We start from the raw sequence: 12,794 nt of genomic DNA on the forward strand, positions 1-12,794 counted from the left end.
GTCTGGAGTTTACCTGGGACCTGCGCTCTGCCCTGCGCTCTGTACTGCTGAGCTTGGCCTCTGGCAGGTAGACTGCCCTGTGAGACTGAAAGCCTTTCTTGTCACAGACTGAAAACTGAGACACGAGTGGAAGTGGCCTGGTGGGTGCTGACCTCAGAAGCAATGAGAATGTGGCTGTCTTCCCTCTGGGGGCCTCCTCGTTTCTTCTGAAGTCCATCACTGTCACTGAAATCTCCTAGCTTCTTTAGGTTTGCTTCATTTCAGCTTCCTCATTGTGTGGCCCCATCTACCAGCCAGCTTCCTTCCTCAGGGCCTCATCCATGGAGCCCTGCAGTGGTGGTGGTGTTGCTCATATGAGGGTAGGCTAGGATACCCCAAGGAAGCCGTGGCTCAAGGCTGCCTTGAAAAAGTGGCTTTAGCTGTGTTTCCGTGGGCTGGGTGATGGTCTTAAATTTTAAGAGCATAAAACTGCTCTTCCCTGTCCATTATTTAAAAAGCAGCTTCACTTAACTTGGAAACGTCCTGAAGGTGATGAATTGATGACCATTTCAAGATGCAGAGGAGCAGCTGGTGGAAACTGGAGGAGTAGAGCCCACTTCAGATCCTACACTGGCTGGTCCAGGACTAGTCCTGCCTTTCCACACTTCCTTTGTATCTGGAAGTACATCTGCGTGGCGTCATGCGAATTGCTTTTGGGCTTGGATGGTCTTGGTTTAGAGGAAGGTGACTGGGGTCACAGCTGGTTTAAGGAGCCCTGCTGGGAAGCTAGGATCTCACACAGGATTGCTTGTACCCCTGGGGATGTGAGGGCATTTTTCTTTCCAGAAATCAGGCCTGGTGACCCTTCCAGGAAGGGCAGCAAAAGTGGACAGATAGTCACCTAGGAAGGGAGGTCAGTGAGAAGTGTAGTTGCACCTGCCTCGCCACATGATGTCTAAGATGATGAGAACTCATTGGCTCTCACCTTGTTTCATTGAAAAAGAGAAAAGGAAAATTAAGTTGCTCAGAAAAATGAGGGTGGAGCACTCACATAGCATGCTGGAGGGCCTGGGCTCAGCCCTGACACCCGAAAGGGAAAGTAGATCCTTAGCCTCGTGGGGCAAAGGGCCTCCCTCCCTTGGTGGGCCCTGTGGGAGTGCAAAGGTCCTGCCCTCTGCATTTCCACCCTGAAGGCCGGCATGGATGGCTACTGGCTGTGAGCTTCTCTCGGCAGAGAGTGAGTTGGTTCTTTCATTGCTGTTTGTTTGGAGACAGTCTTGTTGCATAGCTCAGGCTGATCTTGAGCTCGATGTGTATTTAGAGTGCCTCGGACTCAGCCACACACGTGGTTGTTCCCCCCCCCCCCCCGCGCTTCTGAGTGCTGGGAGGACAGGTTTGTGCCATCGTACCCAGCACAAGTAGTGTCTTAGCTGGTGGACGGGATGGTGACAAGGGTGCAGAGATGGCCTTGCAGCCCAGTGCCACCAGCCCCCAGCTCACTTCTCGAGCTACACGTAGCCTTGTTCCCTTCCAGTGTGGCCATCAGGTGGGATTTTCATGTGCTGTGCCATGCCATGAGGAAGATGAGTCTTGGGACAGGCAGGGCCAGGTAGATGTGGCACTCTCTCCACCCAACTCAGGATTTGGGGATGATGTGTGGGCCAGCACAGTGTTTGCTCACTGGTGCTGATGACCTCACATGGAGACTTTCCTTTTTTCTTTGTGTTTTTGAGGCAGGCTGACCTTGAACTCATGGTGATCCTCCTGTTTCAGTCTTCCAGGAGCTGAGACTGTTTCACCCTAGGTCTGGAGAGCCTGCAGAGCCTTCTGAGCAGGAGAGCGTAGATCAAAGTGTGCGGGAAGGCAGTGGGGAGGAGAGGCCACTGACAAAGACAGGCCTGAGCCTCACTCTGGCAGAGAGGAAGAAAAGTGAGGGACAGGTGCTGGAGGCACTGTAGGAGGACTGGCAGGATTAAGTGGACCCTGGGGGCTGAGGACAACTCCTTGGTTTGACAGCTGTTGAGCGCGCCTTCCCTGCTGGCCTTTGTGGAGCTCCTGTGCTGGGCCAGATGGGTCCTTCCTGCTGTAGTCTCAGGGTGCCAGGCGAAAGTGGATGGGCCACATTGAGGGGTGGGCATTGGGGCGACACCCCAGTAGGCCTTTTGGGTTAGAGGTGCTGAATGGGAAGGTCTTGGGCAGAGATGGCAACATGGAGTCCCGGTGGGACAGTTGGACCCTCACACCTGCGTGGGGCAGGTCTGCTGTGGTCCTGTTGAGCTCAGGGTGGAGGTGTAGGATTTGGTCTCTATTTGTGTGACTCTTCAGCAGGTTGTGGTGCCTAGGGTTAGGTGAAAGTGTGGTAAATTACAATTGAGCAAGTGCAATACATGAGGGACATCTCGTGTACATGGGAAAAGAAGTGGTGACGGACAGATGGAAGTTAGAGGGATGCAGCCTGGGCCTTAGCTTGAGCAAGAGCTTTCAAGTAACTCGAGGGTCTGGAAGAGACTCTCAGTGATTGCGGAGCTCTAGGAGCTGTTTGGAACCTGCATTTTCTAGATCCTGAGGACATTCCAGCTTGAAGTTTTAGACAGTTTTCCAGAAGGACTCTGGGTGATTACTTCTGGAGTAGTCACATGAATTATTCTAACAGCTGCTGCTTGCTGGTTTGGAGAAGTTTTGTTTCATGCATTGCTCAAATATTTTCAAATCCAGCTCTCTGGCCAATTTTGAGGGAAGACAGGTGGATGTCCCACAGCCATGGTGCTGGTTTTGGGAATGGGGGGGGCAAGGGTCACAGGAAAGGGGACCCTGGGGAGTTGGCAGTTGGATAGAGGCAACTTCAAATCTGGCTTTGACCGCCAAGCCCTTGCCAGCATCCTGGTGGGGGTTGAAAGAGTGCATCTGAGGATTCAGGTGTGAAGGGTGGGGCCTGGGCTGTCCTCTGCCTGCTGGTCTGTGCCAGGCCTGCTCACTGCCTCCCAGGGATGGGCGTCAGTGCTGTTGCCATGGAAGGAGAGGGTGTGCGCTCCTGCAGTGTCCTGAGTTGGTGGTTGCTGTGCATGCGTCTAGTTGGAAAGGAGGGTGGACATTAGTCCTGGTGGATGACACTAGCCCTTCCCTTGGCTTGTGGCTGACGGAGGGGCCTGGAAGTGAGTTCTGTCAGTAACCCAGGGGATTGGTTGTGTGCATGGCACTCATGCAGGCTTTTGGTGCCTTTCATGATAGAGAGACCTGCCCCCGGACCAGGACGGGTGCTGGGCATGTCCTCAGCCTGGGAAGTGTTGAGGCTGTGGGGACTGTGCTGGTCTAGTGCCTGAGGCGGATCTGGCTGTCAGAGTTTGCTTATTCCTGAGCCAGCGGCCCTGGGTCTGGGTGCCCTTGGAGTTTGTTCATTTTCTTTCTCTTTCTGCAGTGGTGGGGATGATATCCAGAGCCTTGCACATGGCAGCGAGTGCCCCACCACTGGGCTGTGCCCTGACCAGGTTGATTTATTAACTGTGTGGTCTGGCTGATGGCCTTGGCTCTCCTTAACTTGGCTGTCCTCTTTTTATTGTGACATGTGCATTAACAGCGATGAGTCTCACTGTGGCGGTTTCACACGTGCAGGTAATGTGCTTTGACCACGGTTTTCCTGTCAGGCTCCCCTGGCCCATGTGAGGGACTGTCCAGCTGACCTCACTTCCTGTGGTGGCCTCCTGTAGCTAGGTCCCTGTCTCCATGGCTGAGGCGGAGTCCATTGTGCGTGCAGTGTGTTTGCTTGGTTCATCTGTGATGGCCCGAGGCTACGTCCAGGCTTGGCCTTTTCGAGGAGTGCTATGACCTGCACCTGGACCAGTGCTGCCTCAGTGTTTTGGTTTCTGCTGGGCTATGCTAATTGCTGTAGCCACCAGTTTCTCCAGCATCCTTGCTGGGGTTCTCACCTGTTGGTGTTTCCGCGGTAATCCCTCCATGAAGTGGGTGTGACACGCGGTGATGGTGACTCTCCACCCAGAGCTGGACAGCGCCTCGAAAGCAGGGTGGGTGGTGGTGGCATGCTGGGCTCTGTGGTTGGGAAGGTAAATGAAACCAGGTGTGTGAAGCACTGGTGCTTCGCCTGGTGCCAAAGAAAGAACATGGTCATTGTTAGCCAGTTACTTCTTTCCCTGGTTTAGTAATCACCTGTCTATGCTAGAGATGATTGTTTTGACGTCTCCAGAGTTTGGTAAGTGGCTTTCAGACCGAACCATCTGGCTAGCTGCACCTTTCCCAGCAAAGGATGAAGCCTCCCGTTCCACCCCAGTAATGCTAATGAGGAGGGTCGCAGAGGAGTGGCCAGGATCTTGGGGACAGATAGGCAGAGCTGGGGGCTCAGGCTGATGACGTAGTGACTATGTAGAGCCTGGGTCTTGTGAGTTGGCAACCAGGGACTGCTGGGTGCAGGAGTCAAGGGGGAGAACCTGGAGAGTGGCTGACGTGGGAACATCCTGTCCTATGACCTGTCCCCACTTCCCACTGCTTTTGGATTTCTTGAGACAGTGTTATATAGTCCAAGCTGGCCTTGAACTCATGATCCTCCTGCCTCAGCCTTGTCTCTGGGATTACAGGTGTATACCACTGTGCCTTTGCCTAACCAGGTGGATTTCCAGAGGATGTGGTGGGGTGTCCAGCAGGGACTGTATCTACAGGACCTGGGGTAAGACTGACTGTGGTGACTAGGGAGCTGGTCACCCTCACCAGCTGTGCTTCTCAGGGATGCTCCATGTAAGGTCTCAGAGCTCTTAGGTATGTGGCAGACAGAGTTCTTCGTACATGTACGCCTGTGTTTGCTCATGTGTGTGGATGTGCATGTACGTGTGGGGTGACATGTATGCTCACACATAGGTGCTCTGGCTGCACCCTCTGGTGGGGAGCTGGTGGCTGCAACCCCCCAGAGTATGCAAGTAGAGGAAAGGCAGCTTGGGCCTTGCTGGATACGGGTTCCGGGTACAGAGCCCTTTTGTGGGTCCCTTGGCTTTTTCTGGGACTGAGTCTCTGATGCAAGCAAAGTAGTCCAGGGCACAGACCAGGGCTTTATGGCCTTTACATTTCTGAAGACTCGTTTTAAGGAGACATGTCGTTACTCATAACGTGACTGCTAATGCGGAGTCATGCCGTGCCGACAGTGCTGTGTCCTCGACCTCCTCTCTTCCCTCAGGGAGGTGCTGCTTTTTCCATTCCAGTCTCAGTTTACCCATTATGGGCTAGGGGTGGTGCTGGTGAGGAGAGTTGGGGGTTCTGTGAAACACCTATGGGGGTCCCTTGCTTCCTCTGTTCATACTGTTACATCTGGAGAACTGTGAAGAAGTTAGGGAGTCTGTTCACATCCTCACATTTTTGATTCTTGCTGATTTGTATGGACACAGCTGGAGCTGCCTGATGCCCATTGCCACAGTAGACTTTCCCAAGCCTGCTCTCCTAGGCTGAGGCCCTCTCCGGCCTCAGTGCTGTCGAGGGCTTGGCTGATTTGCATCTGAGAGTGAGAGGAATTGAGTTGTACTCTTTCCTAGCCAGAGAGGCATGATTGGCAGAAAGCTTGTAGGTTGTTGTATGCCGCAGAGGTGCTTCTCAGCTTGCTTACAGGTAACACCTGGGGTCAGACTGGTGTTTTAGAATTCTATGTTAGAGACTGCAGGTTATGTGGGCCAGGTAGGGGCACAAAGGGCAGGGACACTGCACTACGGAGATGCTCTATCGTCCTGAGCTGGACGTGCAAGTGCCTGGGGCATTGGTGGGTGGCTCCATGGTCTGCTCCTGTGCATGCCTTTGGTTAGAGTTCTGCTGTGGTACTTTTTCTGTCAATTGTGCAAAGTAATTAGTCTCAGACTGGGAGTCTGGTTCAGAGGTAAAGAATTGGTTAGAGGGCATAAGGCTGGATTCCATCTCCCATGCCAGGTGCAGAAAACCAAGCAGCTATGGCGGAGCGTGTCTATAATCCTAGTGTGCTGGGAGGCTGAGGCAGGAGGATTGCAAGTTCTAATCCAGTTTATTTTTTTTAACAAGACACTGTCTAAAAATAAACAGGCTGGGGATCTATCATCAAGCAAAACAAAAATGAAAAAGATAAGGTTGTCGATTTCATCTTGGATAGTATAAGAAGTTACTGTAATTAGGGGCTGGAGATTTAGCTCAGCGGCATAAGCACCTGCCTTGCAAGCAGGCAGTCGTGAGTTCGATCCCTGGTACCGATAAAAAAGAAAAAGACAAAAAAAAAAAAAGTTACTGTAATTTCGACTGTGGCTTTTGTTTGGGTATCAAGGACTTGAGGTTCTTTTCTCACAGGCCTAGGTCTCCATTCGTGTAGAGCGGGGCAGGCCTGGGACCTTCTGTCTGCTGACTCAAAGAGCAACAACTTTTCTTTTCTTCTTCTGAGGCGGAGTAGTACCCTGGGGTGAGATCCTGGTGCAGGCTGCCAGGTTGTTCCTCTAGTTAGTTAGTACCTTGTGCCAAGGTCTCATGCTTGGAGATGCTGGTGGGGCAGAGGCTGCGTGGGGATGTCGGCTCCATGGGTGGTATGGGCATTGAGGCTGCTGCTCTTGGGGCTTTGGGGTGAGCCAGTGGTCTGTGCCTGCTCCTCAGCATACAGATGAGCGTTGGTGCCATGGCATTGCAGGGGCACCCTCGTCCAGCTGGATGCGGCTCTCTCCATAATGGGAAGAAGGGGGTCCTACGGGGACATTGCCCCTGGCCCTGTGCCTGCCTGGTGGATGAATGCACAGCAAGGGCCCAGGACCTCTTAGTTGAGAAAGGCTCTTCCCCTGGTGAAGTGGCCTCTGTATCAGGTAAGGTACTGCTGCTTTGAAGACACCGCAGTAGGACATGTGGAGGTTTTTGTGTTAGCATGAAGTGAACAAAAACCAGAAAGTGCAGCAGGGCTGCTGTAGGTGGGAGGGAGATTGGCCAGCCACATGGTGGCCTCGTGGGAGGCACTGAGGTGGGGTTGGAGCAGGCAGCTGTGGGAACCCGCTTCTGGTCCTGTGGGCTGCCTATGTGCCTTCGCATTTGGAGATTTTGGTCCTCTTCCTTGCAGACTCACCTGGTTTCACCAGACCTGGCTGCTCAGCTGGCCTTTCTTCAGCTTCCCCTGCAAGCATCATCCCAGGAAGACCCTGCAGGCTTGGCAGTCACTGGTCACACTTGAGAGTGTCTTTCGGGGAGATGGTGACCCAGGGGGCACCCAGGCAGTCCTTCTTGTGGCTGCCCTCTTTTGGGAGCTTCACCTGGGGCTTGCAGTCTGAATCGGTTGGCAGGAAGCACAGGTCCTCGTGTGTGAGTGGGGTACCTCTTGCAGAGTCCGGTTGCATTGTTGGGGTGACTTGGCTGTGCCGGACTGGCGCCACCTCTGAGAGGATGGCATGGTGCTCGGGACTTGGAAGTGGTGGCAGCTGGCCCACAGTGGGGTTTTTTTGGTGGCGCTGATGCGCATGGGTGCTCCCTTTGGCTGGCTGTCAAGGATTCCCTTGTTTGAAATTGGACATGATGAACACTTGGGACCCTCTGCCCCGTCCCGTGTAGGGTGCTCAGGTTTGACTCGTGCTCGAGGCATAGGTCTAGAGTGGGCAGTGCTGCCTGCGGTCACCAACACCTGGCTCGGGGCTGTGAGGAGTGTGGTGAGCAAGTGTGTCCAGGAGGCCGATCTGGGGCGTCTTGGCCTGCTGCTGCTGTCTTGACCTGTGGAGCATTCAGTGCCTTTCACGCAGCTTAATTCCTGGAGCATATGGGGGTAGGGCTGGGTGGAGGGTGTTTGAGAGCGGTTTGGGATGGGTTAGGTGCTCAGGCAGGAGCAGCCTGGGGATTCCTGCTGTACAGACTTCAACCCCAGAGGGTGAGAGTGATGCTTGTGGCTCTGTTGCCCTGAAGTCCTGCTAAGTAATTAGAATAAGAGGTCACACAGTGTGGATCTTACCAACTGGTGGAGGCCGAGACAGGTATTAGAATAATTTGGGCAGCAGGGGCTGGGGCTGCGGAGGGAATAGAGAATGGGATGCTTCATGGAACAGACTTGTAGTTTCACACGGTCAGGTCTAGAGGTGGATGAGACAGTGCCTGCGCACTGAGGGTGAGTGTTTTGTTGTTGCGGACTGTACCCTTACATGTGGTGAAGTTGTAATTTTTCATTTTTGAGACAAGGTCTCACTGTGCAGTTCAGAACTGACTCTGTGCCCAGGCTGGCCTCAAACTCACAGCAATCCTCCTGCCACAGCCTCCCGACTGCTGGGATGACTGGTCTGAGCCAATTTGCCTGGCTAAGTTGTAAATTTTGTTATATATGTTTTACAATAGAACTGAACTTTTCTGGACTCAAAAGTACCCTGCATCCTTCTGAGAGCATCTCCTCTCCCTGTGTCTTTGCCAGGGAGGGGCAGAGGCCCTCGTGGCTGCCGCCCTCCGCCAGGTCCATAGGGTTAGAAACAGGCTCTTGGTTCCAGAAGGCTCATTGTAACATCAGCTGGGGGTGGAGTGCTGGGGTACTGAGGTTCTGAGGGCTTTTCAGAACCGGGGGTGGGGCCTAGGTATACCTCCTGCAGCTTGGGGGGTTGACCCTATGAGCCCCAAAATCTTCAGATGAGGCAGGAACTTTCGAGCTGTGTGGTGCGCTGCTTGGGGATCGCAGGTGTTCCTCCTTTCTGTAACGTAGTCAGGGAGTCAGTGCATCTGGCGTGGTCATCCTGAAAGAGTGGGGCCTGGGGATAGTCTGCGTTTCTTTAGTGCCCTCCAGCAGAGGCCGGTTGTTCTTCATAGCACACACCTGTGGGTGCCCATTGCCAGCCCTCCTCCACCCATGGCTTTTCTTCTGCTCACTGACTGGCTGCACATAGGAGCCCCTCCTGGGGTTTGGTTAGTTTGCAAGCATGGCACAGAGGACACAGATGGGGAGAAGCCTGGGGCGTGTTGAAGGGGCAAGAGCTTCCACGGGCTCCCTGGGCACTGTCCTCCAGGAATAGCCACATGGCCCCCAGCAGGGAGCTCTTTGACCCTTCCTTTTGGGTTTTGTGAGAGCTCATTAAGTAGTCCGGAGGGACACTGTCCTGCCCGCCGATCCCTGGAGGTTGGGGTGGGACTCAGAGTCCCCTCCCTCTTGTCCTGCCTTGGTTCTTTTCTGTGGCACAGCCCTTCTGAAGCTAGCTTGGGGCTGCCTCAGCGTGCGTAGGACCTGAACGCCCCCAAGACTCTCGAGATTCTAGGAGACAGGAGATGCAGTGCACAACATCACGAGGAAAAACCAGTTCCTAGATCCTCACTATAGCTAAAGAGTTACTTTCTTTTTGTGACGTTTCCTTTAGGTATCCTTTGGTATCATGGCACACTGAGCCTCCTTGTATTCGACCCTTAAAACACTCCTGAAGTCCCAGGGACGTTGGTTTGTGGACACTATAAGAACGGGCTTCTTCTCATCTGTGAACCACGGCTGTGTGGATGGGCTGGCAGCTGCGGTGAGTGAGGGTGGAGTTCTGGAAGGACTGTGGAGGTGGAATGGGACAGGCTTGAGAAGTAGCACGCTGATCCACAGGGGTGATGGTGAGGATCCATGGCGGCTTTGGGAGACCCTGCCTGGTTCTAGGCCTGTCACTTGCTCCTCAGGATAGTCTTGAGTCCCAAGGGGTTGCTGGGATGTCCAGGCAAGCAGGTCTCTGCCCCCCTGGGGTTGGCTTTCATCACCCTCTGGGAGAGCTGGGCACAGCTAGGCACAGGTACTTTAACCCAGGCTGAGGAGAGGGACTGTGGCAGTGGATGCTGAGCCTTGGAGTGAGCCGGGCTCCCTATTTGTGCTAGGACTGAAGCTGGGTGCCTGGGGGGACGAAGTGGAGCTCAGCAGTAGGAGAGGAGACAATGAGTGCAGGGCGTGGGTGCTGCTGGCCCTGGCTCCGTTCTTGTTCTCAGTGGCAGCTGGCGGGAGGAGGCCCTGCTAGACTCACACCCTCCAGGGCCTTGGAGCCTGCGGGGCAGTGTGCGCCCTGGGGGCTGTGGCCTGGCCTGTCTCCACGGAGCTGCTTCCTGGGGTTGATTTGTGCTTCTAATTAAGGATGATTTTATATTTATATCGTGTGTTTTTGTCTCAAGTTTGTGGTAGAAGCGTTGTGGCTGAGTATAGACAACACATAGCAGACACATTCTACCCTGTCTTCTTCATGCACAGCCAGGGACTAAGTGATGAGCATGGCCCTTTCTTTCATGAGCTTGTGACCTTCACAGAACAGAACCTAGTAGGGTATGGTGGATTCTGAAATTCATAGGGGTTGTGTCCCTAGAGCACCAGGGGATTCTGAAAATTCATGAATTTCTAATATGGTCAGGAAAAAAAATGCCTATTTTTGTAGTTTAAACCTAAATAATGCTGCGTCTCCCACAGTTATAGAATTTAATTGGATAAAGTCCTGTGTTAACAAAACCTTAAGAAGGTGCATGGTGTTTTGGCGGCACCGTAGGGACCTTAGGGCTTTAGGAGGAATAAAACAGAGAACATTAGAGACAGCTACATGTGGTACAGTGCCCTGCTAGGATGCGGGGTGCAGGGGCATCCACTGAGATGGGCCAGAGGGCAGCAGCCAATCGGCAGCCGGGAGAACTAAACAACACTCTTGGATTGGCTGCTTGCAACTACAAAAAAAAAAAAAAAAAAAAAAAAAAAAATTGCAGAAGCTATTCACAGTTTCTGTGAATTTGCAGGGAGTTTCTGCAAATTATTAGTGGGGTTCCAAGGAAAAGTCTGCAGATGACAAGCTTCGAACTCTGACTGTGCTGTGAACTCTGCTTTGAACTGTGACTTTGTATACATGTCAGCAAGTTCCAGCAAGTAAAAGTTTCTGAGTTCAGAGTGACAGGTGACCAGCCATGATGCTGGATAGGGAGGGTAGAAAGATCTTGTCTTGAGTCACAGGTCCTTGGATGGGAAGGATGGGGAGTGGGAAGGAAGCTGGGAAGCATCTTCTGGCATTGGTCCCAGCATGTGCAAAGGTCCAGTGGCAGAGGTAGGCAGGCAGCATTGTGGTCTGAGGAACTTAGAGGAGGCCTGGTGTCAGGAAGTGCAGCCTGGTATGTGTAGGTGGGAGTTAGATGTGTATGCACTCAGCCAGGAGTGTAGAGAGGCCTGAGAGCCACCATGTGAACTGGGGTTCAGGCGGCACAAGAATGTGGCCATGTTGGCTCTGTTCAGGTTAGATATGGGTTCTTCACCAAGGCTTTGGCTACCATGGTCAGGGGACCTGTCACTGAAGGCCTTGAGGCCCAGGCTGGTGTCTGGGCTTGAGCATGAAGGCTGGGACCCTTGGCTGTGCTGTGCTGGCTCTGGTTGCCATGTTTGGGCACCCGTCTCTGTGTTGGCTCCTGGGCCTCCTGAGGCTAGATGTCGACTCTCATCTGCCTCTCGCCGCGCTCTGCGCTGCTGCTGCTCCTCAGGGATGCAGGGTTAATGAGACTCTGCAGTGGGAGCACAGGCGCTTTGCATGTCCTGGGGGACCCCAGGTGGGCTCTGCCTGGAGGGCTGGGTCTCCCACCCCTGCAGGCACACCCACAGGGTGAGGGCTCTTCCAGACCCTGAGGGAGGCAGTGTTCTTGGCTGTCTGGCCTTACCGTCTCCATCACCACCACTCAGCTATGCAGTGCTCATAAAAGCAGCCACAGACGGTGTGTTCTGGACATGGCTGTTCCCTAGAAAAACTGTTTACCAAACAGGCAGCAGGGAAGTGCACATGGCTCCATGTTAGGAAACAAACTGCTGCTTGGTGCAGGGTGTATGCCTGGCTTTCTGAGGCTGGGGGTCTGTCCCCATGTGCCTGCCCAGAAAAATAGTTTTGGTTTTCTCAGTCAGGATTGCAGCAGCAATGATCCTCCTGCTTCAGCCTTGTAAGTACTGGGATTATAGGTGTGTGCCCCCACGCTTGCTCAGAAATCTGAGTTTGGCCCAAACGAATCCTTGGGGCAGGAAGAGCTCCAGTGGCACCTTGCAGTTATCCAGGTCGCCTGTCTCTGTTTGTCCCCACATGGGTTCCTGTTCTCCCTGGGTAGATTCCCCTTGACAGGCTCTGGAGTAGCTGGGTCAGGTGCCCATGAGTAGGGACTTCCAGTCTCTTCAGGCCACGTGGACTTTGGGCCTACCGGGGGCGGGGAGGGGGAGGCAAGCATTGTTATTGGGACTCATCTTGAACCAAGGCTGGCCTAGTATTGCCTTCCTCCCAAGCCTGGACGGGGGCCAAGGTGGTAAATATTTGGGTGCAGACATGATTGACACGTTTTAGTGGTGGCAGCAGCAGCAGCAGCAGCAGCAGTGCAGTGAGAGCAGATCTGCTTGGAAGCAGAGGTGTGCAGCAGCCTGTGTGGCCTGGCCCTTGCCTGACAGCCCCTGAGATGCCGTCCTGTACCCCTGCAGGGCTTCTATGTAGAGGAGGAGCTTTTGGGGTGTCTGGTGTCTGGCTGCGCAGTGAGAGTTTTTGTTTCTGAGACAGGCCCTCACTGTGTTATCCAGGCTGGCCTTAACCTCACTGTGTAGCTCAGGCCCACCTCCAACTCATGGTGACCCTCCTGCCCCAGCCTTCCCAGACCTGGGATGACAAGGGTGCACCTCCATGCCTGGCTGTTGTTTATTCCTCAGCCCCAGGGTAAAGAGAGTCTAATGCAGAGAGAGTAAAAGGGCAGTGAATGACTTGAGTTGCACAGAGCAGAGTGTCCTGATGTTGCACAGGGCGCCATGGCTGCTTCCTCATCAGGCTGTTGGTTCCTGGGATAAGGAGCAGCTTGTCCACCAGTCCATCTAGCGGGTGCTGCATTGTGTGGGTTGTTGAGTGCAGTACCCAGGTACA

At 53.7% G+C, this 12,794-nt stretch overlaps 1 protein-coding gene across 16 annotated transcripts in view; it reads left to right on the forward strand.

The window, feature by feature from the left end:
* The window catches only part of Gatad2a (GATA zinc finger domain containing 2A), an 83,045-nt gene that overhangs the window by 24,750 nt on the left and 45,501 nt on the right, over window positions 1-12,794 (forward strand). For 10 of the 16 annotated variants that reach the window (XM_013147543.3, XM_005001631.4, XM_013147540.3 and 7 more), the window contains exon 2: window positions 9,282-9,431. The exons of the other annotated variants lie outside the window; for them this stretch is intronic. Coding sequence is in view for 7 of the 10 variants with exons in the window: in XM_013147540.3 (XP_013002994.2) it covers window positions 9,415-9,431 (17 nt within the window). In the remaining 3 variants the exon portion in view is untranslated. The remainder of the gene's footprint in view (window positions 1-9,281; window positions 9,432-12,794) is intronic. 16 annotated transcript variants of the gene reach the window in all.

The sequence above is a fragment of the Cavia porcellus genome, unplaced genomic scaffold (assembly GCF_034190915.1).
Source record: "Cavia porcellus strain 051 isolate PalLab524CR breed Dunkin Hartley unplaced genomic scaffold, mCavPor4.1 scaffold_17, whole genome shotgun sequence".
Classification (NCBI taxonomy): domain Eukaryota; kingdom Metazoa; phylum Chordata; class Mammalia; order Rodentia; family Caviidae; genus Cavia; species Cavia porcellus.